This window comes from Erithacus rubecula, assembly GCF_903797595.1.
Source record: "Erithacus rubecula genome assembly, chromosome: 28".
Taxonomy (NCBI): domain Eukaryota; kingdom Metazoa; phylum Chordata; class Aves; order Passeriformes; family Muscicapidae; genus Erithacus; species Erithacus rubecula.
In genome coordinates this window covers 4627220-4644174 of record NC_136680.1, presented here as the reverse complement: position 1 = coordinate 4644174, position 16955 = coordinate 4627220, and the positions used below count along the sequence as shown (strand labels likewise).

The 16955-nt window shown below is 60.4% G+C and overlaps 2 protein-coding genes across 2 annotated transcripts; one reads left to right on the top strand and one right to left on the bottom strand.

The window, feature by feature from the left end:
- Nucleotides 1-3981: 3981 nt before the first annotated feature.
- Nucleotides 3982-6489, top strand: RAX2 (retina and anterior neural fold homeobox 2; the record flags this gene model as incomplete). The annotated part of the gene is made up of 2 exons (XM_079328695.1): nt 3982-4224; nt 6046-6489. The coding sequence occupies 2 exons, from the start codon at nt 3982-3984 to the stop codon at nt 6487-6489; spliced, it is 687 nt and encodes a 228-aa protein (XP_079184821.1).
- A 1912-nt stretch (nt 6490-8401) lies between these two features.
- LOC306813168 (mucosa-associated lymphoid tissue lymphoma translocation protein 1 homolog) lies at nt 8402-15293 on the bottom strand. Its single transcript, XM_079328356.1, is given in 17 exon segments — nt 8402-9370; nt 9466-9600; nt 9692-9849; nt 10085-10231; nt 10297-10424; nt 10863-10937; nt 11249-11426; nt 11574-11777; nt 12143-12178; nt 12273-12320; nt 12464-12560; nt 12671-12763; nt 12765-12849; nt 13173-13330; nt 13440-13570; nt 14141-14307; nt 14468-15293. Coding segments are annotated over 17 exon segments (2451 nt in total). The 5' UTR covers nt 14824-15293; the 3' UTR covers nt 8402-9115.
- Nucleotides 15294-16955: the final 1662 nt, after the last annotated feature.

Here is a 16955-nt window from a genome sequence, read left to right as displayed (position 1 = left end):
CCCTGCTGCCAGGGGAAGCCACTTGTCCTCACTGATGATCTGCTGCTTTGCAATACTCTGGAAGTGAGGATTTTTATCCACTTTGACCAGGGTTCAATGTCGTTTATGTTGTTTTTTTGGGCGTCTTTACATCTGGGGGGAGTCATCCCCTCCCTCCAGCTAGCAGCCCCCACAGGAAAACCATGGGCTGGGGCATAGTGGGGGAAGAACTCTCCTGAGGTATCGGGTCCTTATGTTTCCCAGCATAGGTTTGCAGCTTAAGGGCTTAAACCCAAAAATTCCTGCTAGCTTGACAGTGGCTGCAGGAAGATGTCCTTTGGGAGCCAGAGTTGAGCAGTTCCCCCACCCCCAGCTCAGCGTGGCCTGTTTCCAGGCAGGATTCCCAAAACACTGGTGGCAAAGGCTTGGGAGTCCTGAGGTCAGTCCCTGGGGATGGGGAACATGGGGCGGTTGGTTGGTGCTGATGTCCCCCCAGCCTGCTCTGTGATCCTCCCCCATCCCCACTCAGGGACTGTGCCCCTGGCCAGGCTGAGGCAGATCGGTGTGGGGGTCCCACAGATCGGGATGGGGGTCCTGCAGATCGGGGTGGGGGTCCCGCAGATCGGGGTGGGAATCCCACCCTTGCCCCCATCCCACAGCTCCGGTGCTGCTGCTCTGCTGCCCGGCCACTGCTGCTCCGGCCTTTTGCTGTTCTTGGCTCATCTGTGCTCCCAGCTTGGGATTTGCTGCTCTCTGGGGAGTTTTTGGCTCCTTTGCTTTCTGATGGGGCTAGGGGGTGAACCATGGGGCTCCATCTCTGCACCTCACCCCTGCCCCCCACCTTTGCACCACTTCTTCTCCCGCATGTCCCATCTTCTCCCCAGCCCCCCCAGTCTCTCTCACTCATCCTCCCCAGTGCCCATCTCACCCACCCCCATTGCCCCCACTTCCCCCTAGCTCTGGCTCCCCTCACTGCTCCAGGGGAGACATGACTGGCAGGGCAGATGGGGATCCTAATGTTCTGGGTCCCTTGGGGGGCTTGTGCCCCAGGAGGGTGCTCTAGGTGCTCAGCCTCCTCTCTCCTCTCCTTGCAGGTGTGGAGCTGCGCAAATGAGAAGCAGGTAAGTGACAACAGGATGGCAGTGGGTGACCCCATCCCCTCCCTGTGTCCCCAGCCCCAGAATACATTGTGATGCTTACACAGTGACCACAGGGCCCCTTACTTCCCCTACCCCATCTTCCCCTGCTGCCTTGGGGCACCCCAGGGTGCAGCACTCAACACCCCTGCCCTGACTTGTGGCTCCCCTGAGGCATCCTAAGATTGCCTGGATGCAGAGCTCTGAGAGCTACAGACAGTGAGGGGCTGTAGGGCATGGGGGGGCTTACAGCTGCTGAGGGCACACACAGCATGCTGCACTCCCTGCACACACAGCACTGCATGTGCACAGCCCCTCTGTGAGTGCAGCACCCACTGGGTGTGCAACACACACTGCACTCCCTGCACTCCCTGCACACTCTCACACACTGCACACACTGCACTCACTGAATACACAGCACACACTGCACACACTGAATACACAGCACACTCTCACACACTGCACACACTGCACACACTGCACACACTGAATACACTGAATACACTGCACACACTGCACATGCTGCACTCACTGAATACACAGCACACACTGCACACACTGAATACACAGCACACTCTCACACACTGCACACACTGCACACACTGAATACACTGAATATACAGCACACACTGCACACACTGCACACACTGAATACACTGCACACACTGCACATGCTGCACTCACTGAATACACAGCACACACTGAATACACTGCACATGCTGCACATGCTGCACTCACTGAATACACTGCACACACTGCACATGCTGCACATGCTGCACTCACTGAATACACTGCACACACTGCACACACTGCACACACTGCACACTCTCACACACTGCACACACTGCACTCACTGCACACACTGCACACACTGCACATGCTGCACATGCTGCACTCACTGAATACACTGCACACACTGCACATGCTGCACATGCTGCACTCACTGAATACACTGCACACACTGCACACACTGCACACACTGCACACTCACACACTGCACACACTGCACTCACTGCACACACTGCACACACTGCACATGCTGCACATGCTGCACTCACTGAATACACTGCACACACTGCACATACTGCACTCACTGAATACACAGCACACACTGCACTCACTGAATACACTGCACACACTGCACATGCTGCACTCACTGAATACACTGCACACACTGCACATGCTGCACTCACTGAATACACTGCACATACTGCACACTCACTGCACTCACTGCACACACAGCTCCTGGGCATGCACTGATTGCACTGGACACTCTGCCCACACCTCACACCCACAGCAGCACCAGGCACATGCTGCTTGTGTTGGGTGCACTGCACACAGACAGCACACACTGCACAGACACTGCACAGACACTGCACATTGCCACACACATGCAGGCACTGCATGTGCTGTACTGCATGGTTTGTGCCACAGGCTCTGCAAATGCCTCTGCTGCATGTGCCAGGTGCACTGCACTCACTGCACACGCTGCACTCACTGCACTCACTGCACACTCCGCACTCACTGCACTCCCTGCACTCCCTGCACACTCTGCACACACTGAATACACAGCACACACTGCACTCATTGCACACTCTGCACACATACTGGGTGCCCAGAGCTCCTGTGCCACTGGCTGTGTGTGCCCCACAAACACTGTGCTGCCTGCACCCCCACGGCGCTGTGCACACTCACTGAGCCCTGTGTGCAGCAGTGCAGGCACTGCACACTGAGTGCTGCACACATGGCACACAGGCACTGCATCCTAGCACTGCTCCCATGTGGCACAAACCACCCTGCACAGCCCCACCCCTGTACATACACACCTGTACATACACACCTGTGCTGTGCACACGCTGCACACCTTCCACAGCGTGCTTCCATCACTCCACATTCCCCATACACACCTGTGCCTCACTGGGAGCCCCCCTGAGCCCAGGGACAGGCACAGACACAGGTGCCGTGGGCACACTGTGTACACCCCACTGCACACACAGCACCCCAACACAGACACCCCTATGTGCACAGCCTGGGCAACACCCAACACCCACTCCCTGCCCACTGCCCTCTAGGACCCTCATTTTCCCCCTCCCAGCATGAACCCACTCTACTTTTCCCTCCCCTGTCTTTGCTGGCAGGTCTGGGCAATGCAGTGCCTTCCCCCTGCCCCAGGATTATGCTTTTCTGCCCCATTTCCATGTCTGCCAACATCCTCACGGTGGAAAGAGACCCTTAATCCCCTGCAAATACTGCAGGAAGATTTCAGATGCCGGATAAAAAGCTTAAAGATGAAACATTGCCAGGGTTGAAAATGCTTATGAGAGTCACCAAAATGGTTATTAGCCGAGGGACAGTGCTGGGTCATTCCCACCCAGCCTGGGGACTGACACTTGGTCCTCCAGCGTTCCAGGGCCAGCCTTCACCACAGAAGAGGCTGGACAAGAGGAGCTGGGGAGGAAGGAGGCAATTAACCCAGGCTTGGTCCCCTCCAGGCCAGGGCAGAGAGAGATCAGGTTGGTTCTCTGTGATAGCACTTTCACAAAATCCTCCATTTTAGAGGAAATCTGACTTTTAGCACCAGTGGGTTCACTGGCCTGGTGGCATCGGACAGCAGAGCCAAGTGCAAGGCATCCCTTGGATTCTGGGCCAGTCCTGAGGACCCAGGGTCAGTTCCCTGACTGTGGATGAACCCGCAGGACACCACAGCCCTGTGGCAGAGAGGATTATGCCTTTGCATAACCTGTTCCTAGGGCCACCCTATCTCCCCATCCCTCTGTTTATTGTCCGTCCCTCCCTGGGCTGGGGACACATGCAGGGTCCAAAGCCCCCACAGGCTCTGACTGTGCAGTGCCCCGCAGGCGCCACCATGTTCCTGAATAAGTGCGAGGGGGAGCTGGGGGAGCTGCGGAAGCCGGGGGACAGTGAGGGGACCCCGCCGGCCGCCGCCGAGGAGGAGCAGCCCAAGAAGAAGCACCGGCGGAACCGCACCACCTTCACCACGTACCAGCTGCACGAGCTGGAGCGCGCCTTCGAGAAGTCCCACTACCCCGACGTGTACAGCCGCGAGGAGCTGGCCATGAAGGTCAACCTGCCGGAGGTCCGCGTGCAGGTAGGGAGGCAGCACCTGCTTCTGTCCCTGTGCCACAGGCACCCCAGGTGCTGCAAGCTCTGCTCAGCTCTCGGCTCTAGTGCCAGTGGCTCTCTCCATGTCTCAGTTTCCCCATCTCTTGAGGCAGGAGCGGCATCTCTGCAGAGCCAGCTGCTTCTGACAAAGCCAGGGAGAGGGTTCAATGGCTGAGCCTTGTTCCTCCATGGGGTCCCAGTTTGACTCACAAGGTCTCAGTTGGGCCCATAGGCCAGAGGCTCTGTTAGGGCACAGGGATGGTTTTCAGAAACTTTTCCCCCTTCTGGTAGTGGCTGTTCCCATCCCTCCTGCTGCTTGTATGGGAAAATGGCCAAAAAACCCACCTTGGCTGACTGCAGCCCCTTCCAGGTCTTTTGGGCTGGCAAAGCACAAGATCTTCATGGATTTGAGGGTTTTAGCTTGTTGGAGCAGAGCAGATTGGCAGGGCAGTGGGTCTGGGGAGGTTCTGTTCCTTAGACTGCAGCAAAAGGCTCATGGGGAGACAGCAGAGCCTGGGAAGAGCCTGGGGTCCCACCAGTCCTCTCCCCACTATGCCTGGACTGATGTAGTGAAATCAGGGAGGGAGAAAGGGTCAGGGAACTGAAGTAACAAATCCATTGTGAAGTAAGAGTAAGCCCCCAAAAACTGAGCTGAATTCCCCAGGCCTCAACCCCAGTCAAGACAATGCAGCCTTTTTTGTGGGGGTCCAAACCATAAAGACACTTCTGCTGAGCTCTGTGAGCAACAACCAATTTCATAGAATCACGGAATCGTTCAGGTTGGAAAAGTGCTCTGAGACCATAGAGCCCAGCTACTCTCCCAGCACTGCCAAGGCCACCACCAATCCATGTCCCTAAGTGCCACATCCACATGTCTTATAAGACCCTCCAGGAATGAGGACTCCACTGCTGCCCTAGGGAAGAAGTTTACACTAACTTTCCAACCTAACCCTCCCCTCGCACAGCTCGAGGCAGTTTGCTCCTGTCCTGTCCCTTGCTCCCTGGGAGAAGAGCCCGATCCCCAGCTGGCTCCACTGTCCTGTCAGGGAGTTGTAGAGAGTCAGAAGGTTCCCCCCTAAGCCTCCTTTTCTCCAGGCTGGGCTCCTCCAGTTTCCTCAGCTGCTGCTTTATCCGACTCATACTCCAGCCCTTTTTCCAGCTCCCTTCTCTTGACATTCTGTTTGCACCAGTGCAGCCCAGTGACAGTCCATGGAACCCTCCCCTTCCTCACTCAGCCATTCATCTTTCCTCCTCTTTGCCTCCTGCAGCAGACCCCTGTGCCCTGTGCTGCTCTGGGGACACAGGGACCAGCATTTTAATGAGCAGTTCCCACGGGGCCAGACGTCACTGCTGGATTTGGGTTGCTGGTCCCTGTCGTTCCTGCTGGGTTTTGGCACAACTGTGACTGTTTAACTTATAAAAGCTGTGACCAAGGGGCTGGGAAGGTCGGACAACATTGTCCCATGGACTGCTGGGAGTCTGCAGGGCTAGGGTACATATTCCCATGGAGCAGAAGGGGCCGTGTGCTTACACCTCTCACTTTCCACACCTTGGAGATGTCCTTGGTCTCTGGGGATTATGGGAGAGGTGCTGGGATTGCTGTAGGACAACCCTCGTGGGATGGGGTACCTCGTATGGGACACCCTTGCCTCGATCACTCCCTGTGGGGCACCCCCCATGGGATACTGCAGAATGGGGCACCCTGCCTGAGGCAGAGACATGGGGCACCCTGCATGGGACACAGCATGGGGCACACTGCAAGGGTCCAGCTGGGCACAGTGAGCTCACCTTGGCTCTCACCCTGCAGGTCTGGTTCCAGAACCGACGAGCCAAGTGGAGGAGGCAGGAGAAGATGGAGGCCAGTTCCATGAAACTCCACGACACGCCCGTGCTGTCCTTCAACCGGCCCCCCATGACTCCCAACGTAGGGCCCATAAGCAACTCCCTCCCGCTCGACCCATGGCTGACATCCCCCATCTCCAGCGCCACCACGGTCCACAGCATCCCTGGCTTCATGGGAGCCCCCCAGGCCCTGCAGCCCCCCTATGCCGGGCACTCCTTCCTCAACACGCCCCCGCCGATGGCACAGGGCATGCAGCCCATGGCCCCCGCACCCTACCAGTGCAGCACCCCCTTTGTGGACAAGTACCCGCTGGAGGAGGTGGACCAGAGGAGCTCCAGCATCGCCTCACTCCGCATGAAAGCCAAGGAGCACATTCAGACCATTGACAAGACCTGGCAGCCCATTTGATGAATGCTGCCCTCCGAGCTCCCGGCCGCCGTTCCTGCCCCGGTGCTGGCTCGGCCCCGCGGTGGGTGAGGGAGGACAGTGGGTGCTCAGCAGGACCAAAGCTGGCACCGGGCAGGGATGCCAGCTGCATCTTCCCCACACTAGCCCAGCACTGGTGGTGTCAGGAGAGCGAGTCAGGTGCTGGCAGGACCCCATGGCAGGGGGAAGCAATCCAGGAGAGCCCCTTTGCCTCTCTGAGGACCTGGCTGAGGCTCTGGCATCCCACTGTGCCACCGGGCCACCCACCACACCCCAGCTGGACACCTCCTTTCTCTACACTCCCTTTCCATTATTATTAATTTTTTTTTAATGCTGCAGATTTAAACAAAACTGAACTGAAAGCTCTAGTTTTGTAGGAAGTACTTGGGGGGATGTTTTAGCTGCGTCGGGGCACGCTGCTGGTTGTGCCAGGAGATGCAGCAGTGCCGAGAGCACGGGTGTATTATCAGTAAAGAGATAAGCTGCACAGCTGCCGCATGCTGGAGTCGGGCGCTGTGGGGCCTCGGTCGTGCCGTGCCCTCCTTTGCACTGGGTGGCTCCCAAGCCTCTGCCAGAAAGGAGCTTTCCGTGCAGGGCATGGGAGCATCATCCCTGCACTCTCCTGTCCTGCTCCCTCGGGTTGCTGCATGGAGGGCTGGGCCAGCAGCAGGGCACAGGTGACCTGATCTGGCTTACCCCTTGCCAGTGTTTCCTGCCAGGTGGGATCTGGGTGGTGGTGACAAGGTGACAAGGCCGAGCCCTTGTGGGTCCCCAGAGTGGCTTTGCAGCTCTGGGGGACCCCATCTGTCCACCTGCTGGAGCTTGGGGCACAGCCAGTGCCACCAGCACCCTCACCCATAGCAAAGGCCAGCATGGCCCCAGGGCACGACTGAGTCCACCGTGGCTTTGAGGTGCTTAAGGACAGCTGGGACAGTAAGACAGAGGGACTTATCCCTGGGTGAGCAGGTGCCCCAGGTCCCTGGAATCTCCACAGGAGTCCTAGATTCCTAGGGTGCCCCAGTCCCTGGAGGAGCCAGATGAAGGACAATCCTCTCTCCACCAAAATGTTTCACCAGAAAATCTTCCCACTTCGGACCTGACACCAGCCCCCAGCCAGGACTGTGCTGGGGCAGCTCCATCCCCACCGCGGCCCCCGGCCCAGACCCCGCTCACTGCCAGCGCCCCGCCTGCAGCCCCCCAGCCCGGGGTCTCACCCCGAGCCAAACCCCCTGGGGCCGGACTCTGCCGTCTGCAGAGCCCCGGGGTCGGGCGGGTCTGGCCGGGATGCCAGCGGGCCAGGCGAGGCACTGACCCCGGCAAGACCCTTCTCCTTGTGCCCCGTCCCCCGGCTGCTGTTGCTCGTCTGTTTCGTTAGCGGCAATTAAACCTTTAACAACCCATTAAACGCATAATCGATGCTCCCCGGCTCCCCGGCCCAGCTAATGGGGTGAAGAGCCCCGGCCGAGGCGAGCAGATAATGAAGCAACGGCTGCGGAAGTAATGGGGTTTGATCCGGGGGACGGGACGCGCTCAATGGGGGCTGCGCTTTTCACATGACATAATTGCCGAGGCTGGCGCCAGCCCGGGGCACCCCTCGGCCTCCCGAGCGCCAACAAAGGCCGGCTGGCGCTGGGAGCGGCAGCGCCGCACCCCCGGCTCGTTTGATCGGAGCCTAATTGGGGCGAGGGTGCTCCCCCAGCCCGGCCCCGCAACCGCCGCCCCAGAGCGGAGGGGCCCCGGGACGAGGATGCTTCTCCCCGGGTCCTTGGAGTGGGGGATTGTGCGAATCACGGAAATGAGCTGTATTCCACGGGGTGGCACAGGGAATGTCGGGGTACCCTCGCGTGGTGTGCCCCTTCCCTCCTGTGGGTGCACCCAGTGCTGCGCTGCACCTCCCGCAGGAACGGGCAAAATTTCTGACCCCAAAAATACCATTTAAGCGCGGGGTGGGCGCAGAAGCGCCGAGGCGCCTGTCCGGACAACTTTATTGGCATTTTCGTCGTGTTTACCCGCTGGAGCCTGCCCCAGCATGTGGCGGTTTGTGTGGGAAAAATCCAAGCAAAAAGGCATTTCTCTCCTCCTTAGATACCAATCCTGTCCTGAAACCGCTCACTGCCCGGATGGGGCCGGTTCCTAGGGACGTACAGTGAGGAGCAGGCGCTACTGGGAGCACCCCCTGGTGCCCCCACACCCTCGTGGCCGAACAGGAGCCCTCCCGCTCCCACCCCCTGTAATCTCCTCCCGCGGGATTTGCCCCCTAAGCTGCTTATTTCTCTCTATTTCTCCCAAGCCTGAACGAACCTAGCCCTGCCCCGGCACGACGCCTCGAGCCCGCTGAGCCGTGGTCCCTGGGCACTGTGCCCCAGGCGCTGCCTGCTGGTGGCCTGGGACATGGGGCTGGCACTGCCCAGGGATGTGGGGGTGACATTGCCATGCCAGGGACGTGGGGTGGGGCCCACAGTCCCAGTCATGCTGTGCTGTGAGACTGCACCCCTTGGCACAGCCCAGGAGGGAGCCCAGCCTGCGTGCATGTCACCTCCACCCCCTCCATCCCCCGGCCCCCAGCAGGACAGAGGGATGGGGGGTGTGGGGGTGCCTCATTGTCCCTCTACAGGGTGTGGGAGCTGGGGCCCTCCGGGCTCAGGTTCTCCTCAGGGGTGTTGACCCATGAGCTCTCCCCCACGCCCCAGCTCCCAGGGGGAGAGGAAAAGAGGGGGCTGTGGGGTGGTGAGGGGGAGGCTGCCCGCTGCAGGTTGAGCTTGGCGATGAGCGGCCGCCCCACGTTCACCCGCTGCCGCTCCTCCACAAAGTCATCCATGCCCTGGTAGCGGTACTGCAGGTACACGGTGAAGGCCAGCTCCTGCTGCAGGGACACCAGCATATGGGCTCCTGTCCTGCCATGGCCAGGGTCACACTGTGCCCCCGGCTCCACCAGCCCCTGACCACCACGGCTCTTACCCGCAGCTTCTGCAAGCCACAGATCCGGCTGTAGAGGCAGCAGGAGGGGCAGCCGAGGCTCCAGACAGGCGCCAATGGGCTGCCCAACTCCTCTGGGCTCTCCTTGTTGGTGCATTTGAGGTCCACATCCAACTCCTGCCATGGACAGCATCCTCGTGAAAACCACCACAGCTTCCCCCCCGTTCCCCAGCATTGCCCTGATGGGGGCTTCAGCAGCTGCTCCCACCTCAGGAATATCAGTGAGCCGGGCCTCACACTTGGTGATGTCCTTGGGGGCGGCGACCACACGTGTGTAGATGATCATAATGTTGGAGAACTCGGCCGCGAAGCCCAGCTGGACGGTGACACCGCACTCGAAGCGGAGGTGCCGGCTCTCGGGCAAGACTGGGGAGGGGACAGGGAGCACAGGGCTGGGACCTGCAGGGGCTCAGGGCTGGAGCTGTACCCACAGGTGAGGTCAGGGGTGCCAGCATGGTGCTGCTGTTTCCAGGCTGGTGGCTCTGTGCCAGCAGTTTCTCCTCCAGGTGGGAGGAACCCAGCAGATGTGGTTCACAACCTCTCTGCTCCTGGGCTGTCCTCCCTCTAGATGCCAGCTTGGGACAGGGTGGCCATGACTCACTGTGAGCCTTGGCCCACTGCAGGTTCCTGGCAGAGGACTCATCCTGGCCTGGAGGGCGGATGGGGTCTGTCAGAGCCCGTCTCTCGGAGAGGTTGCTGCGAAGCTCCAGGGCCTGCCGTCCCCGCGTGATCTCCAGAGTGCCCATGTCTGCAGGGGCACAGAGGGTTGGCAGGGGCCACCAGGGGGATCCTTGTTCCCCACTGCTCACTCACCCTCGGCCACCTTGTCCAGTAGCACCGTGATCTTCTCATCCTCCAGCAGCCAACGCTTGAGGAAGGTGACGAAGATGCCATTGGAGAGCTCACCCTGGCTCAGCTCATAGGCTTCAGCATCCGCACACCTGCGGGGACAGGGCAGTGGCTGGATCTGGCATGGGGTCTGGCACTCCCTGGGAATTGGCTCCCAAAAGGATGACAGCTCTGAGGAAGCCTGAGCTGGGTGTCCAGCGCTCTTCCTGTTCCCACCACACTATCTGTTCACTGTGCTGGGGACAGGTGAGAGCATGGCTAGATGCTGGATGCTTAAAGCATCACCAACCCAAACCCCTGTGCCCTGGAGGAGTCTTGGAGCTTCATGCCAGAAGGTGCTGTCAAAAGCCAAGCAGTGCCATGGGCACCTCCCTGCTCTGTGAGGGACTAGGGACTGCTGCTCCCCAACCTCTCCAACATCAAGGGTGGAGGGATGCTGGCGTGGGGGTCTGAGCCCCTGCCCTGCCCTGAGCTAGGCAGGGAGACTCAGCCCCACTGCCCATGCCAGGGGATGGTGGGAGGGGACCCACGTGGCATAGCCAAAGACGATGTTGGCCGTGACCTCCAGTGCCCCAACCTGCGGAATTATGTCATCATTGAGGTTCCTGCAAGAGAAAAAAAGAGAAGCTGGACAGAGTGAGAATATGTCCTCCCTCAAAACCCACCCCAAAGCCACCCACACCAGACCTTGAGGGCCGCTCTGTGCCCCTCTGCCCACCCATTATAGCATTTGCTAGCTCATAGGGGCAGTGAAGTCTTGGGGAATTTAGACAAAGACAATTAGTTTAGATGGGACCCTAGGGGTGCCACATTCCCCTCCCCCAGGAGCCACCACCCCCAACCACCGCCCCCAGTTCCCTATGCTGGCTCTCCCCGACTGGCAGCCTGTCCCCAGGCTGGTGGCAGGGCGGGTCACCTCTTGCGGCACATGTCAAGCAGGAAGATGTTGAGGCCGGTGCGGCGCTGCTGCATCTCCCGCAGCACCCGCTGCACACACAGGCAGTGCTCTGACGTGTAGGCGCTGGGCGCATCAATGGGCACCATGAAGCTGTTGCCAAAATTTTCATACCCGTGCCCAGCATAGTAGAGTAAACCTGCTGGGGAAACAGAGGGCAGGTGACATAGTGACATCTCCTGACGTGCCAGCACCGGCTTCTTGCCTGGCTGCACCCCTAGACTCCACCAGCATAAAGCCACCCAGCTCCCCTGCGCTGGAGCCAGCCTGGCAGGTGCTGTCGCACCGTAGACACCCTTGTCAAGGAGCAGGAGGAACTCATCGACAGCCATCTGCATCTCGGCCTTGCGTAGGTCCAGCAGTGACACCACCTTGAAGTCGAGCTGGCGGAGGAGGGCACCGAGGGCGTGAACATCCACGATGGGCGCCTGCAGCTGCTTGTGGTGCAGGTAGTGCATGTTGCCGATCAGCAGCGCCACTTTGTCCGTGGCTGCAAGGACAGGGGAGGGAGGTGGTGTAACAGAGTTGTAACAGACTGTTGTAACAGACACACCTGCTCTCCATGTTGCCCACAGAGGTAACACCCAGCTCTGGCCCACATCACTGTCCCTGGGTACCAAGGTACCCATGGCATCTCTGCCTTGCTGATCCCTCGGGTTATGGATAAGGGTTAGGGTTGGGGTTTTGGGTTGAGGGTAAAGGTGCTGATCTGCTCTCCTAATTTGGGTTGGGGCTGGGCTGCTCTTCCAGTATGCTGCACCCAAAGCATGGCCAAGTCTTATGGGGTGACAGTGATAACAGTGGCAACAATCAGAGCCCCCCAGGGCCACCAGCCCCTTCTGGGCAGGCTCTTACCATACAGCTGTCCAGGGCTGTCATGCTCTGGGGAGCCTGGGAAGAGAGAAATGCTGTACCATGGCTGTCCAGTAGCAGGGGAGCAAGGTGGGCAAAGTAGCACATACCTGTCCACTGTGCCCCTACCTACCTCCATCCCCCTCCTGCCAGGAGCCTCCAGAGGTGAAGAGCCGTGGGCCTGTGGAAGAGGAGATGTCAGGGACCCTATGCATCACCTCCCAACATGGGCTGCAGTTCCCCCAAAACTGTGGAGCAGCCATGAGGGCTTTACTGGGAACAGAGCAGGTGGAGGGGTCACAGAGGTTTGTCTGGGGCCCTCACCAATCTCTACATCCACCTCCTGGCTCCACATCTCATGGAAGAGGTTGAACACACGGCAGGAGTAGCTGCCCCGCTCGGCAGTTGTCACCAGCTTCACCTGCCAGCAGGACGGAGCAGGAAGATGGGGCAGTGTGCCAGACCATGCTGCACTATGCCACACTGTGCCATGCTATGCCATGCTGTACCATGCCAGAGGTCCCTCCATACCTGGAGCTGAGGTGCCTGTGCCCCTTCCACGGGGCGCCGGTTCCTGAACCACTGGTACTGGGGTGGGGGGTTGCCAATGGCTCTGCACTCCAGCACCAGCGTGTCCCCCTCGGCCAGGCAGCACGGCCGCGGCTGCCGCAGGATCTGCAGCCCTGCCATGGTCGGGCAGTAGCCACTGGCTGGGGAAGGAAGAGTGGCAAATTAGGCACCTAGCCTAGCATTCTGCAGAGCTGCCCCAGGCTCCACATTCTTCATCCACAGGCCCTAGCACCCATGGATGGCAAGAGGCAGCAGGCATAAGGACATAGGGCATGTGGCTCCTCTGCAGACACCATCACCCCAGCAAGCCCAGAGACTTTCACAGATGAGCCAGGGCTTTACATGGCAAATGGCATCACTCAGGACTCATCCATGTCCTGGTGGGGTGAGAAGTGCCTGCAGATGTCCCCATCAGGCAAGTGGTTCCCCATAGTTGCCTGCCCAGGGACAGAGATCTTGAGACCCACCTGATCTGGGGCTGTTGCTCTTCTCCACCTGGACATGAGCCCACCTGGAGAAGGTGAAGGTGGCCCCACAGTTCACCCGGCAGATATACCACTCAGGCTGGCCCCCTGGGCTGGCTGTGTCGATCACCAGCTCTGGGGATGTGGCTCCAGGCACCTACAAGACAGGAGGAGGCCAAGGAGTAATGAGCTCCCTTACCCGTGCGGGTCCCTCACCGTGGGCAGGGTGCAGGGGCCCTGCTCAGGGTGGCACAGCAGGACCTCACCTCCTGCCTCCCACGGAACCACTGGTACACAAGCCCAGGTGGGCCAGTCGCACAGCAGGTCAGGGACACCTGTGTCCCCTCTGCTGCCACCTGTGACTCCGGCTGTACCGTGATGCGAATCACATCCTGGACTGCAGGAGAGGAGAGACCACTCTGGGCTGGCTGAGTCCCCTGTCCTGCACTACCCCATACCATCCAGTCCCATCCCCACCCACAACAGATTCTTGCCCCCCAGCCCATCCTATCACATCCCACACCTCTGTCCTGTCCCAACCATCTCATCAACTTTGTCCCATTGGCATATTCAGTACTATCCCATCTATGCATGTCATCTTGTTTCAGTCTATTCCATGCCACCCTATCCTATCCTATCCTATCCTATCCTATCCTATCCTATCCTATCCTATCCTATCCTATCCTATCCTATCCTATCCTATCCTATCCTATCCTATCCTATCCTATCCTATCCTATCCTAGTCCATCCCATCCCATCCCATCCCATCCCATCCCATCCCATTCCATCCCATCCCACCACATCCTATCCTATCTCATCCTGCTGCATCCATCCCACCCCACCCTCCCTGCCCAGGACCTCTCTACCAGAGCAAGACCCCCAGCAGGAATTGCTGTTCCTCCCCCATGCCCATTTCCCCTTGCTGAGGCCGTGCCCCCGGCGCTGCCCCGGTTCCCGCGGTCCGTACCGGCGGCGCTGAGGACCCGGCAGGCCTGTTCGTGCCCCATGCGCTCCAGGCAGCCCAGCAGGTACCTGAGGGTGCAGTCGCGCTCGGCCAGGAGCTGCAGCAGGCACTGTGTGGGGCTGCCGCGGGGCTCCAGCACCTTCAGCGAGCACATCTCCAGCTCCTCCGCGCTGCAAGCGCCGCGGCCGTCAGCGGCACAGCCCGTCCCTGCCGGGGCCTCGGCGGGGCCCCAGCCCGGGGGGGCTGAGCCGTGCGCCCCTCGCTCAGAGCCGAGCCCCGTGCGCTTTGGAGCGCCGTGGGGACAGCCCCGGCACGGCTCCCCAGCCCTACCTGCACTTGAAGCGCTTCTCGGCCCCGGCCAGCTCGGCCAGCTTGCGCCAGCCCCGACCCGCGTTATCCAGCAGCTCACACAGCCGCGCCACCACCTCCTCGCCCAGCGAGCCGATGGGCATGCTCCAGTCCCCCATCCCGCCTGGGGACGCCCAGGGGACCGCCTGTCGGGGGGTGACGGGGTGACAGGCACCCGTGCCCCACCGGACCCCTCTGGGCACAGGGTGACTTCCAGGGGAGAACAGTGAGAGCCCTGATGTCAGGACACCTCCCGGCAGCAGCCTGAGGAGGTGCTGGAACCTGGCTGGGCTGGATCTGGCCACCAGCAGCCGGCCAGGAGTGACACACACTCCCATTCTGGGAGCTGGGTAGGACAGGGGACCCTGCTCACCCCCACAGCCTTGGGCATGGAGCCTGGGTACCTTAGCCCAGCCCCATGAAAGGGACCTTCATGGAATGGGGGGGTCCAAAGAACTAGAAAGAGGGCATGGCCCCCATCACCTTCTTTGCCCTGTAAAGTGACACAGAGAATGCGGCCCCAGTACCCTTCTCCTTCTGCCAGAGGCCCCAGTGGGCCAGCAGCAGCCCTCTTGCTATCTGTACGGTGGCTCTGGAGCCATCATGAGGGGCCTAGAGGGGGGTCAGCATAGGGTACATGGGGATCTTGGGACTGGGACCCAGCTCAGCTTGCCTTGAATCCCGGGAAAGGTTTCAGTGTGACATGAACCACCCGGACAGGGCCAGCTCCCTCCTCCTCCTCCCCTCAGGTCACTTTCCAACAATCCACCCCAGAAAGGCCCTTGTCTCCAGGACTGAGTAGCCCAGAACAGCTGAGTGACACTTACCCAAGCAGGGGGCTCCAAGACAGAGGAGAGGGACCCAGGTGCTCCGTCTGCTCACCTGCTGCTGGATTTGGGATCTGGACACACCACGTGGCACTCACCACGGGGTATGGCCGAGCCCCATCAGCCCCGAGGGTGTGCACTGAGTCCCACACAGAGGAAATGAGCGTTCAGCCCAAAATCTCCCCCAGGCCCCCGTGCTGCATGCAGCACAGCACTTCTGCTTCCCTCCCTCTTCCTTCCTGTTGTGCAGTGTGTGGGAGTAAAGCTGCCACCCCGCCCACAGCCCCGGGGGAGCTGGGCACAGCCTGGGCCTGTTACAGGGCACACAGCACTGGGGGACACTGGGCACAGCCTGGGCCTGTCACAGGGCACACAGCACTGGGACACTGGGCACAGCCTGGGCCTGTCACAGGGCACACAGCACTGGGACACTGGGCACAGCCTGGGCCTGTCACAGGGCACACAGCACTGAGGAACTGGGCACAGCCTGGCCCTGTCACAGAGCACACAGCACTGGGGGACACTGGGCACAGCCTGGCCCTGTCACAGGGCACACAGCACTGGGACACTGGGCACAGCCTGGCCCTGTCACAGGGCACACAGCACTGGGACACTGGGCACAGCCTGGCCCTGTCACAGGGCACACAGCACTGGGGAGCTGGGCACAGCCTGGGCCTGTTACAGGGCACACAGCACTGGGGGACACTGGGCACAGCCTGGCCCTGTCACAGGGCACACAGCACTGGGGGACACTGGGCACAGCCTGGCCCTGTCACAGAGCACACAGCACTGGGACACTGGGCACAGCCTGGCCCTGTCACAGGGCACACAGCACTGGGGGACACTGGGCACAGCCTGGCCCTGTCACAGAGCACACAGCACTGGGACACTGGGCACAGCCTGGCCCTGTCACAGGGCACACAGCACTGGGACACTGGGCACAGCCTGGCCCTGTCACAGTGCACACAGCACTGGGACACTGGGCACAGCCTGGCCCTGTCACAGAGCACACAGCACTGGGACACTGGGCACAGCCTGGCCCTGTCACAGGGCACACAGCACTGGGACACTGGGCACAGCCTGAGCCCTGTAACAGGGCACACAGCACTGGGACACTGGGCACAGCCTGGCCCTGTTACAGGGCACACAGCACTGGGGGAGCTGGGCACAGCCTGGCCCTGTCACAGGGCACACAGCAGCAGGGCCAACACCAGGCCAGGCAGAGGCTCCACTGTCCCTTCCTCACTGCAGGAACCCCACAGGTGCCTCTTTTCCCCTGAGCCTGATTCAAGCTCAGAAGGAGCTGCAGGGCAGAGTCCAGAGTGGAGGTGGACTGAGGCATCTCTCAGCCAGGTGTGCCAACACACTTGTAGAACCAAGGCCAGTGGAAGCTGCTGTGCTGGGCTTTGCCCAAGGAGAAGCAGAGATAGGTCAGTGAGGCCCCCACTGCTGTGGGGAAGACCCTGCCTTCACCATCTAGCCCAGCCAATCCCTGGCATCCCAGCACCACTGCTCCTGCTGCTGGAAAAAAGGAGAGCTTGACGTCAGATGGCACTGCAAAGGGCCACCATGTTCCCTCCCTCACCTTGCCTGCTGCCCCACAGCACTGCCAAAGCCTGCCCCTCCTCCTTCCAGCCCCGGGG